Source organism: Panthera uncia (assembly GCF_023721935.1).
Source record: "Panthera uncia isolate 11264 chromosome C1 unlocalized genomic scaffold, Puncia_PCG_1.0 HiC_scaffold_4, whole genome shotgun sequence".
NCBI lineage: Eukaryota > Metazoa > Chordata > Mammalia > Carnivora > Felidae > Panthera > Panthera uncia.
Genome location: NW_026057585.1, coordinates 97552581 through 97573716, shown reverse-complemented (window position 1 = coordinate 97573716; position 21136 = coordinate 97552581). Strand labels below are relative to the sequence as shown.

General features: G+C 44.6%; 1 protein-coding gene across 3 annotated transcripts in view; it reads left to right on the top strand.

Annotated features, from left to right (window-relative positions):
* Positions 1–21136, top strand: part of UBE4B (ubiquitination factor E4B) — a 120310-nt gene that overhangs the window by 61492 nt on the left and 37682 nt on the right. For 2 of the 3 annotated variants that reach the window (XM_049618147.1, XM_049618148.1), the window contains 9 exons: positions 872–1016; positions 2633–2858; positions 11595–11736; positions 12660–12760; positions 13966–14080; positions 17503–17586; positions 20159–20215; positions 20794–20910; positions 21009–21107. In XM_049618147.1, the coding sequence (XP_049474104.1) occupies positions 872–1016; positions 2633–2858; positions 11595–11736; positions 12660–12760; positions 13966–14080; positions 17503–17586; positions 20159–20215; positions 20794–20910; positions 21009–21107 (1086 nt within the window). Of the gene's footprint in view, positions 1–871; positions 1017–2632; positions 2859–3303; positions 3715–4484; positions 4635–11594; positions 11737–12659; positions 12761–13965; positions 14081–17502; positions 17587–20158; positions 20216–20793; positions 20911–21008; positions 21108–21136 lie in introns of all 3 variants that reach the window. The other variant, XM_049618150.1, reaches the window with a different exon arrangement.

Here is a 21136-nt window from a genome sequence, read left to right as displayed (position 1 = left end):
TGGTTGTGAAATCCAATAGCACTTAGAAGCCGAGGTCTTTATATTTTGTTATCATCTGAGCTTAGTTCCCTATGTTTAGCAAAAGAGATGTTTTCTTGGGGCGCCTGGGTGGCTCAGTCGGTCGGGCATCCAACTTTGGCTCGGGTCATGATCTCATGGTTCATGAGTTTGAGCCCCGTGTCGGGCTCGGTGCTGACAGCTCGGAGCCTGGAGCCTGCTTCCGATTCTGTGTCTCCCTCTCTCTCTGCCCCTCCCCTGCTCGCTCTCCCTCTGTCTCTCTCTCAAAAATAAATAAATAAAATGTTTAAAGAAAGTGTTTTCTTTGGGGAGTGTCATGGTGTAGAACTGGTAGAGATAATTGCATCTCTTTCTGTGCAGCAAATTATGAGTGTTGAGCAACCCGTTTTGGTGATTCTGTTGGACTGTGGCCTTCTAGTGGCACGATGCTTTGTTTTGCAGAGTTCTTTTTTGCTTATGGAGCTCTTTTATATATATATGATATTTTATCTGTGATGGAGACTAGTGGGTAACATTAAATTCTGGAGAATTTTTTGGATGAAAACGGGTTATGTGTGTAGAATGTTTACCTGGTCCTTTGGAGCTCAGAAAAGGAAAGACAGAAGATGTAGGTATCTCCTTTATTCATTTACTCCCTTGGTGATTACCGGTAATTCTGCTCTTTTGTCCCCCCACGCCCACCCCCATAGCTTCTATTGTAAACTCGTGAAATCGCCGTGTCACAACTTTGCGGTCATAGTAACCAGCTTCTTGTTCCCCAAGTCAGTCGGCGAACAGTTGCATGCATTTCTAAAATCCCCTCATTCATAAATGAATTACTTGAAATTAACCCCCCAATCTTCTTCCCCACAAGGAGCCTTCATCGGGTTCTGAAGTGTCCGAAGAACAGGCCTTACAGCTGGTCTGTAAGATCTTTCGTGTCTCCTGGAAGGACCGGGACAGAGACGTCATCTTCCTTTCTTCTCTTTCTGCACAATTTAAGCAGAACCCAAAAGAAGGTAGGAATCTAGCTCAGCTGTTACGAGAAAATAAGAATGTAAGATCCTTGGCCTTGGCCATTACCCACATTCACTTTCTCTTGCTTTGGGGTTGTAGTTTTGACCATCAGAGGTGCTGTTGTTTGGCCACTTGCCTCTGATCTTCCTGACACGTTGGTTTTGTACTTTGATGATCTCTCTAGAAGAAAACTGTATAAATATGCTAATGGTCTCCATTGTTTCCGAATTGAAGTTATTAATGTCTCTAATGAAGTAGGAGCCTACTGGGTGGTCTCCAGGGATCCCGAGAGCTGCTCTGTATGACCTCTACCTGCTTTAAGTGCCTCCCAACTCCTGTGTAGACAGTGGAGTACATTAACTTGATTGAATTGCTTCAGAAGATAGAACATATTGATATTTTGCTGTTTCCAGGATTCTATTTTAAGAGGCTACCCTAAACCGCACTCGTATAGCAAATTAATAAAGCTTTTAGCAAGACACCAGCATTAAAGGGCACTGTCACTCTTCTTCACAGCAGTCATTTGGAATGCAGAAGAGAGAGGGGTGGTGTGGTAGTGTGCCTTTGCCTGTCACTAGAATATAACCTCCCCGGTGGCAGGGATTTTTGTCTGTCTTGCTCACTGATATAGTGCTAGTGCCTTCTACAGAAGGCTCTTAATAATTCCTCAGTAGATCTACTTTAAATGAGCGCACAGAAGATCATCTTTCCCTTTTCTGCGCTGCCCATCTTCCATGGCGAGAAAAGTCCCCTGTGTTCCTGGCAGACACGTAGTGTACTTCTGATTTTACTGGGATCTTCTTATTAACGGGTCATAGACACGCTTAGCACCTGCATGTTTCTATCCCTGCCACTTGTTATTCTTACCGGAAATCTTAAGATTCTTAAATCTGTCTTGTGCATATATGAGTGATAATTTTTAATAACCAAATCAGACAAGATTTATGTCGGTTACAACTTTTATCTATTTAGTGATATATAAAATGTATCTAAAGACTTACAGTAAGGCATTGGGGAGCTGCAGAGAATTAAGGAGAAAGTTAGAAAATAGAGTTTTCTCCGGAAAGCCAGATGGTGACTAAATGTTAGACCCTTCATAAAATATTTTGAACCTCGCATTTGATAGTTTTACTGTACATAAAACATACGTCGGTGAAGAAATACGAACCCAGCTTTGTTTCCGGTATATGATAAATAGACACCTGTATTTGGGAGTGGCTTCTTTTTACAGTTAAATGTATGTCAACAGTGATTCTCATTGGCTACACTCCAGTTTTCTTTCTTTTTTTAAATAAGTTTTGTATTTTGGAATATATTTAGATTTACAGAAGAGTTTTAGACACCGTGCAGGGAGTTCCCGTATATCCTTCACCTAGGTTTCCCCTAACGTTAACATCTTATGTAACCACAATGTATTTGTCAGGACTAAGATCTTACTATTACTTCCACTCCAGACTTCATCTGGATTTCACCGGGTTTTCTACTGATGTCCTTGTACTGCTCCAGAATCCATTCCGGTTGCCACGCTGAACCTCTGGTTTAATGTGGCTTATTCAAGGACTGCCTATGTATATGAGGAACCATGTGTAACCTCTTCTTTCTTCTGCCTTTCCAACAGTGTTCTCCGATTTTAAGGACTTGATTGGCCAGATTTTAATGGAAGTGCTAATGATGTCTACCCAGACTAGAGATGAAAATCCATTTGCCAGTCTGACGGCCACATCGCAGCCAATTGCGGCGGCTCGGTCCCCGGACAGAAATCTCATGCTAACTACCGGCTCCAACCCAGGAGCGAGCCCCATGTTCTGCGGTGTGGGCTCCTTCGGTGCCAGCTCGTTGTCTAGGTCAGTGTGGTTCCTTTCGCATATCTAATTGGTAGTAAAACAGCCACGAAGTATGTAAGAGAAGGGACTCTTCCCTCATGGGCCTTTGTCCTGCAGACTATGGCATGTATTGTATGTGGGTGGACGCATTTAGCCATTGCAGGAGGTGTGGTCTTTTCCGCTGGTCTGTTTGGCTTCCCATGGCTAGGCTCTTGGTAAATTTTGGAAATAAATGGCTGTATATATCGTACATTAATCCTTGGGAAGAGGGCTTTACCGTGTTGTAAATGTAGCCTCTAGATCCGTACAGCAGTTCGATTCTAATGATGTAGATGAGTCTGAAAGACGCGTACACTTGGCGTGTAATCACACTACTCTTTCAGAGCTTGAGATTTTCCTTTGCAGCTGTTTACCTCAAGTTTGTCTTCCGTTTTCTCTCCTTTCTCCTCTTTCTCAACTGCTCTAGCCTCTATGAAACGAGCCCCGCTCCCAGTACGAGTTTCTGGAGCTCGGTGCCGGTGCCGAGCCCGTCCGTTGCCTCGTCCCCTTGCCGTGCAGCCAGCCAGCCGGCTGCGCCTTCCGTTACCCTCAGTCCCCACGGGGCGGCTTCGGGGGCCGCCGCGGGGAGCCAGCCCTCCTCTCCACGGTATCGCCCCTACACGGTCGCCCACCCGTGGGGGCCTTCCGCTTCTGCCCCGCGGTCCCCAGGCATCTCCACTCTGTCCAGCTCGCCCGGCCGCCCTGCCCTCGCTAGTAGCCCTCAAGCAGTGCCTGCCAGCTCTCCCAGCCAGAGACCCTCCAGCCTGGGCCCACCTTTACTGGCCGCCTCGCCCAGTGCCTCGAGCAGACGCCCCTCATCCCTAAGGACCTCTCCTAGGTATTTATTTATTCAGCAGGAGAGCTGGGTGCGTGTTTGCAGTGCAGGGAGAGGCGATTAACTCGGTTTGAAAGAACTGGCGTGTGACACTGACCTCAGTTGCGTGTGTTTTTCCGTTTGGGGTTATTAACCCGCGTGTCTAACTAGTTCGGTAGGCTCGCGCCCGGACTCCTCGCTTCTGCCAGGCTTTGCTAACTGTAGAAAGTGTGGGTGCTCCGTTGTGTGTCCCTTTCTTCTTGCCCCTCGCTCTTCCTCCTGACCGTACCAAAAAAAGAAAAAGAGAAAAACCAACAACAAGAAGTCGCTTCACTTTCTGAAACCTAGCTCACCTGTCAGTCCTCATCACAAATGAATTCCAGAGGCTGGGGGCAGTTTGTAGGCGAGAGCTGGGGCTCGTGGGAGCCCCTCTCAGCTCTCTGTACTGTTGCCAATCATAGTTGAAATGCGGCCAGCCCGGGGGGTGGTGGGAGCAAGTCTGGGCTGGTGCCCCTCACCCCCGATCGCTGCGGCTGGGCCGGTGTTTGTGCCTTGACGCTCTGATTCGAGCCTCTCAGGAAGAAGCGGCGTCAGCATTCCGCTAACCAGTGCCCCCCGCCCCCTCTCGGACGCACCTGTGCATTGATGCGATGGGGGTGAATGGTGTTCCTGCATGTCAGCAGGCAGAACTTTCAGCGTAATGTTTAATTTAAAAGGGACAGGAGTTGCAAAAGCTTTCCATCTCTTGTTTTTTCTTTGTTCCCTCATGACCTTTTTTGCTTTTGTTGTGGTAGCATGCACGACAATCCTTTCTCCTTCCTCTTCCTCGCGCTTTCTGGCGACAGTAGTGATGACGATGAAGAAGATGATGATGATGGTGATGATGGTGATGATGAAGGTGGTGGTGGTGGTGATGAGTTTTCTTGTGTCCAGTTTGGGTCCAGGTATCAGAGGAATGGAGTCTCACCCCTGCATGTGCCTAGGTGCTTAGGAACTAACTTTTGTGAGCCCTCATTAGGGGTGTGCTTTGAGTCTAGACAGGATAGGGTCAGATGAGGCAGTCGGGAGAGTTAAGACTGGGAAACCTGCATGTACCGAGGTGGTAGGACCTCATCACGGGGTAAAGTGGCACATTAGGAACACCCTCATCATTGTTGCCCGGTAAGTTTAGAGGAAGACTTACGCGTAATCATTGGTCAGAAATACAAGCAGCAGATTAAAGGTCGGTTGTCAAGTTCACCCACCCTGAGATCAGAAACGGGCCCTTTGTTTACCTATCGCGAGTGTTCTTGTGAGCTGCCGGATACGAGCAACATGTTTTCCGTGAGGCATGTTTTCTTACGTACAGTTGCATGGATTGCTGCTACTCACGAATGGCAGAGGGGCCGGGATGGCGTGTGTGTGTGTGTGTGTGTGTGTGTGCGTGTCTGTTCCCCCCCCTGCTTTTCCACCCCCACTCTGTCTGACGGTCAGTCTGTCTAAGAGCATGTTGGGCCACACTGTCTGTTATAACCGTGAATCTGGTTTCACTTCTAGCCTTCAACTTCACCAGTCACCGCCTTGGCCTCAGCGAAGCTAGACCCTTGTTTAGACGGCCTTTGGAATGGCAGCAGAGGCTAAAACACAGTTCACGATGCTGCTGACTGTTCGTTCCCCCCTGAAAACCTGAAAACCCCCCTGACAACCCTGAAAACACTGTTTGGGGTTCTAGGTGACTTTGGGCAAGAAAATATAATAGCACCTTCTTTCTGAACCTCTGACTCATTGTCTTAGAATTTTGCTCTGAAATCGAAGTTTCCACTGGACTGACTTGGTATTTGTGCCCAGCACTGTTCAAAAATAACTCCAGGCTATAAATAGAGACAGCAGTAGGAGTTAGGTACACTTCATTAAATTTGACAGTGTTCAAAAGAATCATTAGAGAGAGTATATAAAGAGAGAAAGGAGTGTGGGTGCAGGGTTGAATATTGATTCAGGAGGGTTGATATTTGTATTAGGTTGAACATTATATTACTGTTTTCTCAAGTAAATTTCCCAAAGGTAGAAGTGTCTTTTTCACGTAGATAAAATCCTACTTCCCGATTACAGTAATGCAGCAGGCATCCTTTTTTTTCTTTAATGTTTATTCATCCATTTTTGAGAGAGAGACAGAGAGCACGAGCGGGGGAGGGGCCGAGAGAGAGAGAGAGAGAGAGAGAGAGAGAGGAAGGCACAGAATCCGAAGCAGGCTCCAGGCTCTGAGCTGTCAGCACAGAGCCCGACATGGGGCTCGAACTCACAAACCGTAAGATCATGGCCTGAGCCAAAGTTGGATGTTTAACCATCTGAGCCCCCGAGCAGGCATCCTTTTTAGGAGTCAGTTTCCATACATGATAAAAGTGCTTTGTTACCTGTCTTACTGTAAATTGTAGGAGAAATGCTGTCTCTCCCTGGTCTGTTTAATTCCAGCGTGCTCTCACAAAGATTTCAGATTGTGTGCTGCTTTCACTAGCGCTGCACTCCCAGCATCCCGACCTTGTCTCTGATCTAGATTCTGTGGCCACAAGGAGAAAGAACGGACTGTGTAATAATAGCTCCAGATACTTACTGAGACTCGTGTGCCAGACCCTGAGCCAGCACACGGCACGCATTATCCCTTTATCCTCTCAGCGGCCCTCCCAATTGCCGTAAGGAACGTGGGGACAGGGAGGTCAGTCACATAACTGGATACGTGGCAGGGCCCGAGTCCAGAACTCACCTGCCTCACCCCCACTCGCAATAGGACCTGGGTCGTTCTTGCTCCTCATACTAGTTATTTCGCTGCCCAGTGTTTATGCTTCTACTCTGTTCCTTGGCAAGGAAGCACCAACATTTTCCTCGGTAATTACAAAATTCCATTCAGTTGGCAGGTCCTTTGCTGGCTGTTAAAACAGAATCTGATCTCTCCAGGTTTTGGCAACTTCGAGTTTTTGAATAGATCTCAAACAGAATGTGAAAGGAGGGGTAAAAAAAAAAAAAAAGGTAACTGATTAAAGCACATGGAGAGGAACTCGAGAATGCTTGTGGGGTCAGAACCAAGAAGAGGTCATAAAAAACCTTGTTAGTGTGAGTGATCAGGAAATAAGTAGTTATTTTCTTTCTCCCCCTTTCTAATTGATCTTCCCAGAATTTTGTTTACTGCGAAGTAAGCAATTTCAACACCTACTTCTTGCCCAGTGATGTTAACGTCATAGAGGAAAGAATCAACAGGGGCCGCATCTGTCTCCCCTTCTGCTTGCCCGGTGGAGTTGATGCTGGAGTTGACGCGTTAAGAATGTTTTTGGAAATAGTTGGGAATACATTCGTATGCTCATTATCTATAGTGGTGATGAAAAGGACTAATTTAAGAACGGTGAAACATTCCTGGGGCGCCTGAATGGCTCAGTTGGCCAAGTGTCTCACTTTGGTTCGAGCTCCGCATCGGGCTCTCTGGTGTCAGCACGGAGCCTGCTTGGGATCGTCTTGTCCCCCTCTTTCTGCGCCCACCCCCCCGAAGAGCACAGGCACGCTCTTTCTCAAAATTAAACATTTTTAAAAATTTGAAAGAGAGAAAGCTAAAACACTCCTTCCGTGATGTTCTATAGCCCTCTGTGAAGAGAGCTATAGGAATTAGGATCTGCTTGTTGTCGGAGCGGACACGGGGAGCGAGAGCATCTTGTATAAGGAGAACATAGCGGTTCCTCTGAGGAGAATTTTTCCGATTGTATCCTAGGAAATTGATGATGGGAAAGAAATCTGTTTTTAACTGCTTAGATGTTTCAGCGAAGGAGAGAACATTTTGACAGTCGTGAACCTGTGTGAGTAGAGAAAGGGAAAATCAGCAAGTAGTGAAAAATGTTGACGTTTACATCACCCCTTGGCAACGAAACATGGAGATGGTTCCACCATGTCTGTGTCCAAACCCTCCGGTAACGTCCCTTGTCGTGCGGAGTAAAACCCAAAGCCTCGCCCTGGTGCACGAGACCCTTCGTCTCATGTACACCCACGTGCGCACACACACGTGCATTCCTCCTTTCTAACCTCACGTGCCTCCACTTGCCTCCGCCCTCTGCTGCTCACGACCCCGTTCTTGACCTCACTTGGCATATTCCCCGCCGCCTTAGGCCTTCACACTTACTTCCTCTCTTTGGATGGCCTGCTCCAAGAGGGCTGCGTGGCTTGCTCCCCGCTGACTCCCTCGGGTCTCCGTGTGCATGCTGTCTTATCAGAGGGTCATATCACACAGCGTATAAAATACACGCACGCGCTTCCTGCCCGTCTCTGTCACCATGCTTTGCTTTTATTTTTCTTCGTGGCGTCTCTATGTTGTTTTGGACCGTTCCCCTCTAGAACCTGCTCACCACACGAGCAGGGTCTTGATCTGTTCGAGTTAGTGTGCTGCCCCCAGAGCCTACGACAGTGCCTGCCATACAGAAGGGACATCGATGAATTGACATTGCTCGAACCTGTACAGCTCTGACTTTGCCTTGCAGTGCGAAAACACAAAACACTAAAGTCTGCATTCCAAAAAATGAGTAAATAGGAGGGTGCGTTATAGAAAAAAATGAAACTGCCGTGGAATCCTTTTAAGGAACACTTTTCTTGGTGCCTTTCAAATGGGATTCGATTTGCACAGACCTAACGCATGCGTGACTCCCCAGGAAGATGTTCATTGGCTTTTCAGAAGCATTCAGCTGTCTTTCTGTGATGCAGAGTAGTTACATTCAATTGGACTGTTGATGTAGTTATCAGAAAATGGCTCGTAAATCCTCCCAGAGGGCAGTGTAACTTTGTAGATAACTTGTAGGACTTAAATGTGACGTATTTCCAGTGTGGCATTCCACGTGTCACAGTTGTAAAAGCATCACGAATTCTGGGATGATTTTTTTTAGGGAAAAAAGTGAAATGTTATTTGAAAACTTTAAAGATGTTTATTGGTAGCCTGAACGTATGCACATAAACACGACACCACTTTCTCTCTCCCTCAGTGTCGCGTTCAAAATGTGAGTACAGCGCTTTCACTTGGAACCTGAGGAGCCTGTCGGTTTTGCTCGTTGAGACCTCTGTGTAGCATTGTTGGGACTGGCTGCCTTTCCTGCTAGGGTCATGGTTTACTTTAGGACTGATTCTAAAATTTGTGATATATGGACAAGTACTGGAGTTTTCTCTACAGTTCCAGTTCGGTTAAATTTTGTTTCACTTTTTGGTCTTCCTCTCTTCTTAAAAAGTCAACTGAAGTGTCACTTGGTGTCTGACCGATGATCACCAAAACGTAGCCGCTTCTTTTAGCTTTGAAAATTCTCTAATGTATTCTGAGCGCCTTTGTTCGCATTGCTCGGCATAAGACGAGCGATCTTCTACATACACCGCTGCTTTTCATGATCTTAGTGAGATCATCGTGGAGATACCTCAGCTGGCTTTGAGGTGTTCACATTGAAGTTAAAATTAAATGGCAGGCGTTGGCTAAGAATGGAACCCACAGCACCCAGTTTCAGTGCATGACTTCCATGTGAACTGGGTCACACTGACCCCTTGCAACTGGCAAGAACCTATCGACATCAAATATGAGGTGCTTTTCATTTCAGAAATGTAAAAACGTGAAAATCTTGGGTCTGGTTATCAAGGAAATTGTATAGTTGAACTTTTTCGTTTTAAACAGGAGGATGGTCTGTTTTCATTCTCTTCCACAAGAGCCACTCAAAGGAAGATTAGCCTTAGTTGTGTGTAGGTAAAGCCTGTGTTGGTAAAGTTCATCTTTGGAAGCACAGGGAGTAACCTAGTCACTGAGTCACCAACATCAGACAGACGAAGAAAGAATTGCAGTTAGTTTGAAACTAAAACGGTGCGGTAACGGAAATAGCCCTCGGGGCGCCTGGGTGGCTCAGTCGGTTAAGCGTCCGACTTCGGCTCAGGTCATGATCTCACGGCTTGTGAGTTCGAGCCCCGCGTCGGGCTCTGTGCCGACAGCTCAGAGCCTGGAGCCTGCTTCAGATTCTGTGTTTCCTTCTCCCTCTGTCCCTCCCCTGCTCACACTCTGTGTCTCTCTCTCTCTCTCTCTCAGAAATAAACATTAAAAATACATCTATAAAAAAAGAAAATAGCTCTTTTTCTCCTACTTCTGGGGATTCATCTCTTATATTATATTTGTGGGTGGGTTTTTCTGTTTTGTTCTTATGGTTGCTTTTTTTTTCTTTTTTTTTCTCCCATTGCTTTCTATTTCCTTCCCTTCTGTCAGACTTGTAGAGTAGGTTGTAGGAATTCAGATTTGTAGACTCTGGGCTGAAAGCCTTGGATTTAAAACTGGCATTGTTTTCATCTTTTTAATGTTAATATCATACTTTCATTCCAAGGTCAGTTATGTATCCACTTGACCCTTCAGCAACAGGGTTTGACCCACGTATGTGTGGATTTTTTTGGTAAATACAGTATGGTATACCTCAAATGTATTTTCCCTATGATTTTCTTAATATTTTCATTTCTCTAGCTTAAGAGTAATACTTAAGAATATGCTGTAAGGATACAGTATATAATACACATACAAAATGACATGTTAATCGACTGCTTTGTTGTTAGTAAGACTTCTGGTCAATAGTAGGCTGTTAGCAAAGTTTTGGGGGCGTCAAAAGTGAAATGCATGGAAGTGGCATTCCTAATCCCTGTGTTGTTCAAGGATCAACTGGATTTTTCTGAAATTCTAAGGTCAATTACATATATATTCCAAAATTAGTTATGTATATATATGCACCTGTCTGCATAGCGTGTTGTTTATATCTCAACCCCTGTTGGTCCTGTGGGTTTCTGGCCTTTAATTGTCTGCCCCAGTTGAAGGAGGCTGGGTCTCCAGTTTGGGATCTTTTTCCCATCCTTTATCATCTTTCCTATATAATTTTGGGGGCTAAGTCTATCTTTTCTCATTTCCTTTTCACCTCCAAATTTCTGCCCTCTCCCTGTGCCGTGATTACTCTCCGTGTGTCTTTTGTGGGGATCAAAGAAATCTGTGAGTCAAACATCAGATTTGGTATGTGACTTGCCGATGGACGATCTGTTCTTTAGTTTCCCCACACCCAACCCCTGAGACAGTGTTTGGCATTGGTCTCAGAGAACAGTTACGACCAATCATAACAGTGCTTCGTGTCGTATCCTGCTTCTGATTTACAAAACGCTTCCACTTGCTCTCACTTCAAGCCTCGCTGCTGATGGGATGGGGTTGGTTCTAGGCTCGGGCAATCAGGAAGCAGTACGGCTGGGATCCAACGCAAGTTTCGATACTCCTAGTGCAGGATTTTTGTTTCGTTTGTTTTTTACTGTACTCCCTTGCCTCTGTCGCTGAAAGTTTTGGAAGTTTTTGTGTTCATAACAAATACTTTTATGTTTCCTTCTCTAACTGGACAGATTTCCTTTTCTGGTCCTATTGCCAAATGGTGGGTGAAGGCCTTTGAGATTTATGGCAGAAGTCACGAGGGGTATTCTGTTAGTCTTTGTCACTTCACTCCCGAAGCGTTTGATCACAGCAGTAGCATAGTCTGGTTTCAACTTACAAGTGTGCCCGAGTGGAGCCGGCCAGCTTGGTTTTAGTACATGTGATATCCCTTCAGATGCCTGGCACACGGTGGCCGTTCTTAGCCCTCCTGGCTTTGTAAGCTGCCGTTCCCAAAAAGATAAGAAGTCGGATTTCTGATCCAACTCTCTTCTTAGGTCAGTAAAATGTTTACTAAGAGTTACTCTTGTTGGCCTTGGAGCAGGTGAAATCAGAGGTCAGCTCCAGGCTTGGCTGCATGGGTGTCTGTGTTTTGTCCTGGGTGCAGGGATCCTAACAGGCTTTCTGCTACAGAAATGCAGACTCTAGCAAAAATAATCGATTCCGAGAAGAGATAAGAATCATCGATTTTCTTTTCTCTTCTCCAAAGTTTGGGAGCCTCTGGTGGGACAGGTACTTGGGATTCCTACAGTGACCATTTCACCATCGAGACCTGCAAGGAGACAGACATGCTGAACTACCTCATCGAGTGTTTTGACCGAGTTGGAATAGAGGAAAAAAAAGCACCAAAGGTAATATGAAATAGATGCATTTGAAAAACCCACAAAAACCTGGTTATTTTTTGATAAATAATCATCCCTCCCGCCCTTCCAAGGAACGTTCATTTATTCGGTCGGGAAAATGGCTCTCAAGCATGCAATATGCACCAGGCACCGTACCAGGAGCTCGAGGTATATTAGGGAACAGAACAGACGGAGATCCCTACCCTCACGGAACTCACATTCTAGTGGAAGGAAGAAGTGATGGGGGCAAGTGCCATTGCCTCCAGCGACTTAACAATAATTCCGATAATTACAATTTCCCCGATAATTTCCGAGAACCTGTCGCAAGTGTAATAATCACCCGCGTTTATGGAGCGCCAACACTGTGCGAGGTCTACAGTAGTTCAGCTTCTCACTGTTTAGTGAGTTCAGGGTAGTCTAGTGTAAGATGGGTGTTGTTTTTACTGTCTCGGTAAGCAAACGAGCCTCAGGGACATTAATTGTCCGTAATCACATAAAAATTACAAAATTGGCTTTAAACTCTGGAAGCTATACTTTCTCTGCTGTTTCGTGCAGACTCTATTATTATTTCCTTCCCAGTTCACTGTCTGCTTCTAGTTTTCCAAACTAGTCCTCTTGTCCACCTGTTAGTTATGCTTGGGAAGGGCTTCCCCGGGCTTTGTTGCTCGTCACCATAGCAAAAGCAGAGAGCATGCGCACATCTGTGCGATCCCCCATTGGTCGCCCCGCACTTCTGCTCTTTCTTCTCCGACCGTAGATTTCAGCGGAGGCAGCACACTTGGAGGTTAGGGTTACTCTGGTTGGTTCATTGTGAGTAAAGCAAGAGAAAAACACGCCGTTTCCTGGAGAGCGATCTCTTCTGACTCTTGTCAATTTTCAGCAGTGCAGCATTCTCTTGTTTGTGCAGCCCTAACCTGCGCCTTTCATTTCAGATGTGCAGCCAGCCAGCGGTCAGCCAGCTTCTGAGCAACATCCGCTCACAGTGCATATCCCACACCGCGCTAGTTCTACAAGGTTCCCTCACACAGCCAAGGTGGGCAGAACCGTACTTGCTCCTGTTAACAGGGAGAGGACCCTGTGCATCAGCAGACGTCAGGCTGCCCAGCCACCTTGCGCCACCTTGGATAATGCGCCCTCTCACCTGTAAAACAAAAGCGGTGACTTTGTTGAGGTCACTTTGACTAGGTGACCGCTAGGGTCCCTTCCCTTCTCTGAAACAGTGTGAAAAGAAAACAGGCCACTCTCTGTCTGCTTTCTTCATAGACCATTGTTGAAATACGTCAACGTCAAGGCAGGAAATGAGTATTTAGTTTAACAGCAGCTGCTTGAAATCAGGGGAGGTACTTGGAAAAGTGTGTAGGTCATCGCTTTCCGTATATCATACAATCGCTTTCTGTTATTCAGTGATAAGCAAAAATGGTAGGATAGTTAATTGGGGAATCACCAAAGTATACTCCATTATTCACTGATTGTTTCTGAGGGTCCCATAAAGGTTCAATATAGTTCAATAAAAGTATTTGCAGATTTCATGTATTTTCTGAAAAATATCTGAAGGAAACATGATGCAGAAATATCTAAGTTAAAAATGGCAAAGTTACAACATTTATTTGTTCTGGATGTTGTTCTGTTATTTTCTGTACCATAACCGTATGTTTTTGAAACTTGTCACAAAGAAGGAAAAGGAAGGGGGTGCCTGGTTGGCTTAGTCAGTGGAGCATACACTCTGGATCTCAGACTCGTGGGTTTGAACCCCATGTTGGGTGTAGAGATAAATAAATAAACTTCAAAAACAACAACAAAAAAAAAAAAAAAGGAGAAGGAAATGGTTAAACATGTACCAAAACATTAAAAAAAAATTCTATTAAAATTAATAAGAGTTTTTAAAAAGTCCTCAGCTACTGCTGATCTTTTCTTTTCAACTGGATGAGACATAAACAAGTAAAAGAGATGTATAAGGCTTCCTTTTCGGGGGTACTGCTTTATTTTTAAAGGGTCGAATGTAGGAAAAGATGATGGATTCTTTGAAACTTTCCATAGCCTCTCGCTAAAAAGACCAAAAAGGGATTATTAACAATGGGAAAGGTGATCTTTTGCCTAAAACCGTTACGTAGAGTATTTGGGAGATTCCAAGTTTGACTTTTGACTGGACACTTCCGCTGACGTGACAGCCCGTGTGTCGTGTTGTCACCCAGTGAGGAGCTGAGCCATCACAGTCCTTGTCTTTTCGTGGGTTGGCAGGTCCGTGCTCCAGCCGTCCTTCCTGGTGCCGTATATGCTCTGCCGGAATCTCCCGTATGGCTTCATGCAGGAGCTGGTGAGAACCACTCACCAGGACGAAGAAGTGTTCAAGCAGGTGAGGGTTTGTGAGTTGGTTACCGAAGCTTTTAGCCAAGGAGCTCCTGTGCTGATTTCTAAAGGCACCATATATTGGAGACTTCTGTTTCTGACTGTGACCTGCATGCATTATTTGCTCAGAGAGCTCTACTTGAGCTTTCTTTCTTTCTTTTTTTTTTAATGTTTTATTTATTTTTGAGAGAGATACTTGGAGTGTGAGCAGGGAAGCCGGGCAGAGAGAGAGGGAGACACAGAATCTGAAGCATACTCCATGCTGTCAGCACAGAGCCTGACGCGGGGCTCGAACTTGTGAACCGCAGGATCGTGACCTGAGCCGAAGTCGGACGCTTTCTCTCTTGAGATGATTGGATTGACAGCTGCATTGTTCCAATCATTTGTCCACCTCAGTCAGTCAAGCATCGAGTGTTTTAAACAGTGCGTTAGTGCCATGGGAGGGAAGCACTAGCAGGCCCAGTCCCCGATTCCAAGGCTCTTTTAACACAAGAATACCGAGAGGTAGCATGAGACACAATGTGCGTTTGCCGGTCGAGTCATATTGGAAATTAGTTCACTGAGTTTACAGAAAAAGATCAGTAAGTCAGTGACTAAACTAGCTCCGTGGCAGTCTGCACACCCATAGAATCTTCTGTCTTCTCACCACTAAACTGGGAATGAGATCTCATGTCTTGCTAATGACTTCTCTCATTAAGTAGTCATACAGTTTTTATATCTCGCCATGTGAAGTCAAGTGAAAATGCAGATAGGGGATGTTTTGTAATAAAGCTATTTATTTAGCCTCAAAGGTCTCTTCATGGTGAAACTTTGGCATCGCTCTTGGTGGTTGTTTTCCGGCCTGTGTTGTGAACACTTTGCCACAGCAACTTTCACACAAGCCACATCCCTTGATGGAGGGATTTTTAAGACATTTTCTTACAGTAGACTGTGTGATCATGAAAGAGTAGCTGTCATTGATAGGATTCCTTGTCATCTATTTTAATACCTAGTATTATTTGTCACTATTAATTTTAAGGCCTTTGAAATCTCAGGAATTGTGTTTTACCAGCTTCCCAAATATTAGTAAAGGATGAATCCGGGAGCCAAGCTCCCAGTTAGTATTGTGACTATGTCTGGAATTCCTCGAGTACTTTCCTTGGATGTGTCTGGAATTCCTCGAGTACTTTCCTTGGATGATGGTCTTGTTGACTTGCAGGAATACTTAACGCAGCATAGTGAGCTTTCTTTCTCTAGAAAGGTAAGCGAACTCTGTTGAAAATAAATAGCTGTCTCGCGAGGTTCAAGCACACACTCTGGTGTGTGTGCGATGTGCACTAATTAGATTCCTTTTCCTCTTCTACGAGACCTCATTTGAGGAACCCAGAGTAGCTTTAGCTATATAAAACCAGCCCAGTGATCAAGGGCGTGGCGGGGGGGCTCAGTCAGTTAAACGTCCGACTCTTGGTTTCGGCTCAAGTCATGGTCTTACGATTCATGAGTTCAAGCCCTGTGAGGGGCTCTATGCTGACCGTGCAGAGCCTGCTTGGGATTCTCTCTCCCTCTCTCTCTGCCCCGCCTCTGCACTCACACATACCCTCTCTCTCCCTCTCTCTCAAAATAAATAAATAAACTTTAAAAAACATTTAATAAAAATAGAAAGGTATAACATCAGCCCAGTGATCAGCTGACAGGGGTACTGTCCCTATTTTATTCTAAAGAAACTTACACAGAGTTAACGCAGTGACCTCTTTTTTTTTTTTAATTGAGATGAAATTCCCATAACATAAAATTAACCAATTCAGTGGCATTTAGTACATTCACAGTGTTGTGCAACCACTATTGCTTTTTAATCACAGCATTCTGATGCCTTTTCTGCCACTCAGTCTCGAACACTTCCTCTGTCTTACGAGTTACCTTGTATTTTTTCTAGAGAGAAATAAATGATGAGTGAGTGGACTTTGAATCACCAACAAACATATACCGCATAAACACCACACATACACCATATATAAAATCCATCAAAAAATAAAAATAAAAATACGTAAGTCACAAATACCATAATGCTTGACTATTTGAAAAATATTATACCTAAAAATACCTTGTCTACCGTAAATTAAATCCTACCTGCAGAAAAGGATAACTCTACTAGAAGGATAAATATGATAGCATTCTGGGGGACAAGTTTGAGAGTTTTCTAGTGACCAGTTGTGAAATTTATTTTTGGTGATTTGGGAACTTCAGTTTTGTTTTTTTCTTGATTGTAATTTTGTCATTTCCCCGACCCCACACCTAAGCTTCACCTGTCCGTGTTTAGCTAGCTTCCAACAGCACGTTACTTCTACCCTGATAGTTTGAGTTGCAGAAACTAGAACCATCTTTTCCAGAACTGTCTTTTTATCTCAAGACACTCCACGGGCACTTTGTAATCCAGGGTACTTTTTTTTTTTTTTTTTTTTTAATCCTGTGCTCCTTAAATGAAACTGCTTGATACAATGGGACGAAATTAGTAGGAGAGGGAATTTGTCAGATTTTCTAGTGGCTTTATAGAATACTCCCATTTCAGCGTGTTGGCATCTGGATTGTCAGCTGTTGTTCATACCATTTTCTACTTAATGTTATTAGTCTGGAATCCCGGCCAACTCCCTAAGTGTGTCAATCAGTGAGCGCGTTGTGACATTTGAAGATGAGTTGTACTGAGCAGATCTTACGTGGTGATAATGTGCCCTGGCATTAGTGATAAACGTGTAAAAATAAATATAGGTGCCCTCCTTAAGCTCTGATCTCAACGTTATTGTATTAATTATACCACGCATGGAGGTAAGTCATTCTAATCAAGTTTTCTTTTATATTTTCAACATTTATCAACCGTCTTTTTACTCTGCATAATTAAAGTTAATATCACGATACTAAGATCCATTACAGGTTTATTTTTCTTGTTCTCTTCAAAATAAATAGGGAGAGATGAGAAGAATCAGATGGAGGTGGGAGAGCGGCAGCAAAGACTTTTTCAAGATACTGATAGAGCTGGGAAAATATTGGAACATTTAGTCTAGCTTCTGTACAGATTACAGGTGCTTGGTAATCAGAAACCTATTCATTGCTGAGATGTACAGAATTGAGTTGATAAGGTGAGGACCCCTTGGGGACTCCTAGAACAGGCTCGAAAATTGTGAGTTTCTGCTGAGTCCCTCGGAGTCCTGCCAGAGAATTAGGACTCACCGAATCCTGTTACTTCTGGAAAATTCAGCTATATTACTTTGTGGTTAGCCTCGTCGAAGGACAGAGCCACACACCATCGCTAGATACTAGACCCCTTTACAAACAAAACAGGTTTTCCCTGGGGAAGGTGGAAATGCTTGGGCATTCAGATTTGGCACTTTATTTAACATGCCTCCTGTTCTTACGTTTTCCTGAACTTACAGTTCTGATTTATTTTTTTTCTTACAGATCTTTATCCCCATTTTACAAGGCCTGGCTCTCGCTGCCAAAGAGTGCTCCCTCGATAGTGACTACTTTAAATACCCCCTCATGGTAAAACTTGGCTCTTTTTCTTTAAGCCATTCGTTAGATGCTTTTCTTCCAGATTATTTTAACGCACACTTTTCTTTCAGGTCCGCGATTAACCTTGTTTTCACATTTAAAACATGAAAGCATCGCGTTGGCCTTGTGGTGTTTGCTGTGAAGAGTTTTAGCGCTGGGACGTGTTCCGCCCATCCGAGCCCTAGACAGGAGTCGGGGAGGCACCCTTAAAATGCACTTCCCCTTCTAGCGTGGCTTATGAAAATGACAATTCTGGGCGGTGTCCTTCTGATTCTCCTAACAGGCATATAATAACTGCAACGAAATTTTGTTACTGAAAAAATTTTAAAAAGCTACTACAAATTCAAATAAGAAGGTAGAGCTGTACTAGGAAAACTAGTCCAACTTTATGTAGTGACTTTCTACGGAAAAGCCTCAGTAGTTTTCTTGTTTATCTTCCCCGTTCCCTTCAAGCTTCATGTGGGAGACAGATCCGCTCGTCTCTGTAAGGTACTTAAGAGCAAGTGTTGAGTCACGGACAGAACTTTCCTCTAGATTCCCATCGAGGGCCTTGATTGTTGTGAAAACAGCTAGAACCAGGTAGAAAAAAAAGGCGGGGGCGGGGGAGGCTCTTCTCTGAATTTGCTTCTTGGAAATTTTTGGAGAAAACTACCCTGATGTCTATTTTGCACTCTAGAAATATGAAGGAAAAAGGATCAAAATATGAAACGAGCCAGCCCTATGAATAAATACAACCTTGTGTAAGCCAAGGCCCTGGTTACACTGGTATTTTTACTGGAGTTGTTCCTTTTACTCATTCTTCCTACTGACTTAATTCCATTTTCCCGTTAACTCGGTACCCACCGAGGACCTATTCTGTGCCAGATACCGGGGCTGCTTAGACAAGGTGCCCCTCTGCGAGTTGCTCCTGACCTACTGCAAAACTCAAGTCCACAACAGCACAATCAGATAATCACACCGTGATAAATGCTAACACGGAGCGGTACACGAGGGGTGCAGTGATCTCTTTCAATACAGCAATTTTAGTATGTGTGCTTAATCAAAACTGAGCTAAAAGTCTTAAGCGCTGGGAAATCAGAAGGTGAAATGGGAATTCTTAGTTTTAAAAATAACCTTGAATGGCTACATGTCAAGGCTCCTTCCACTGCACATGCTATTCAAGTTTCTCATGAAATTCTGTTAATCCTTATGCACTTTCCTGTCTGTGCCAGATAAAGGGAAGTGAGATCATCTGATTGTTTGAGTTCAGTGATGAAATGAGTGCACATTAATTATCACTCTATTATGTAAATGTTCCTTCGTGGAACTGTGGGCTTTTCTGTTGGGGACTGATGTGGCTTGATGTTTCGGTAAGGAGCTTTTAGTGTCAGATATCAACAAAACGTTCTTGGTCAAAAGACAAAGGCCTCCATTATGACAGACAATAGTTTGATTTTATACCGTTAGTGCTGCTCGGATGGCCATGAGAGTGCGGTGCAAGGAAGGACAATGGGGGCAGGAAGAGGAAGACCGCTGCAGCTAGAATCAGAAACAATCGGGATTATTCTCTGGCTCAGCGCATCCCTGCGTTGCCGTACCCTGGAATCAACTGGGGATCTTCAAAAAATACCGCCACCCGGCTCCTAGCCGAGATTCCCCCCCATCATGGGTGTGGTGAGGGTGGGGCGTGGCATTGGGTTTTTCCATTGGGCGTGGCATTGGGCGTGGCATTGGGCATTGATCAGCTTCCCAGGTGATCCTCTTGTGCGGCACCATGTGGGAACCCCTGTGCTAGGCACTGAGAGCTTTTCCTTTGCGGTAGCTCTCTGAGCCTCAGTGGCACCTCGAGGCACATCGGCGCCTAAGTGCGTCGACTCAGAAGCTTCCATTGACTGGTTTAGCAACTTGTGTAGCTCTCTTCAAATCACAGAAGATTAAGCTCACTGTTAAAGTAGCATTTGATTGGAATACTATGGCCATGTTAAACTGTGTTCATGCCCCTAAAAACAATTTTTCCTGCTTCCCTAATGTGAGAATGATTGGAGCTCCAAAGGAAAGTGTTGGAGTTCTCAAAAACATCAGAGATCTTGAAACCATGTAATACTTTTATTTTTTTTTTCCATGTAATAGTTTTAAATATGTTCTGAATTTGGTTGCTTATTTAGATTGTAATTAGTTGTAGTGCCAATTAGCACTGGAAAGAGTGGTCATCTAAAGTTTACGAAGCATGTCTTTTTTGACATGGAGAGATGTTAAGTGAAAACATCATTTTTTTATAAAAATATACACATTTATCTCCGTGTGTGTGTGCACAGAAATATCTCTGGCAAGCTATTAACTAAGATAGCGATAGAGGGTAAAGTTTATGAATGATTCTTAGCTTCATTTTATATTTCTGTTTTATCTGAAGTTTTTACACTGAGCGGGAATTCACTGGTTCATCAGAAAAGCGGTGAAGCTGTTAGTGTTTTGGAAGGAATGCATATAAATTTTTAGCAGCATTAAAGCTGTGCCTTGATATTACACGTGGCAGTCAGTTTAAGGTGAAATACGCTTAAGCGACCCTTTCTGATCTTATTTCTAGGCTTTAGGTGAGCTCTGTGAAACCAAGTTTGGGAAGACACACCCTGTGTGCAATTTGGTGAGTGCCCTCCTAACGGACTTCCATATATTCGGGGGATGTCTAACTCAGAAGATCTCCCTTGAGTAACATTATCTGAAAGACATCGCTGAGAGGACATTTAGATGAGATGTATGTAGGTAGCACGTCCGGGGCCGCTCGCTGCGGTTCAGTCAGTTAACCCTGCGCGTGACTGCCTGGGATGGTGTTATTTATCTTCCTTTGTGGTTTCTGTAGAAGTATGGTGTAACTAGGAAAGCAAGTCCTATGGAAAACTTGACCTGGCCTTTGAGAGTGGAGGAGTAGCTCGTCTGAACTCTGTCGAAGAGCTTCTTGAAACATAAAAGTTCAGAGACTATCTTGTAAAAACGTAGAGGGGTTGGAGGCTTCTCCTGCTCCTCCATCGGAGACGAGAAAATACCAACGGGGTTCCTAGCACATTGTGAGCTTTGGGTTTTTGTGTGTTCGCTGTCAGCCGTCGTACTGGTGGCTGAGAGCCGGCTGAACAGGTTGGCTGGGGAGAACTCCGTTCCTTACGTTTTCCCCTCACTTGCCGACTTAGCAGCTTGATTCGCTTCTTCCTTTTTTTTTAAACGTAGGTTGCTTCTTTGCCGTTGTGGTTGCCGAAATCCTTGAGCCCTGGCTCTGGGCGGGAGCTGCAGAGGCTCTCTTATTTGGGGGCTTTCTTCAGTTTCTCAGTCTTTGCAGAAGACGATGTAAGTACGGTGGCCATTTGCACTCGGCTGCTCTTGTGTCGAGATCCCTGCCTACATGTGTGTTGTGTACGGGTTGAATCGTTTCCCTCTCTTTCCAGGCTAAGGTGGTTGAGAAATACTTCTCAGGGCCTGCCATTACCCTGGAAAACACTCGCGTGGTTAGCCAATCACTGCAGCACTACTTGGAGCTGGGAAGGGTAGGTGTTTGAAAATTGCATTCAAAGGA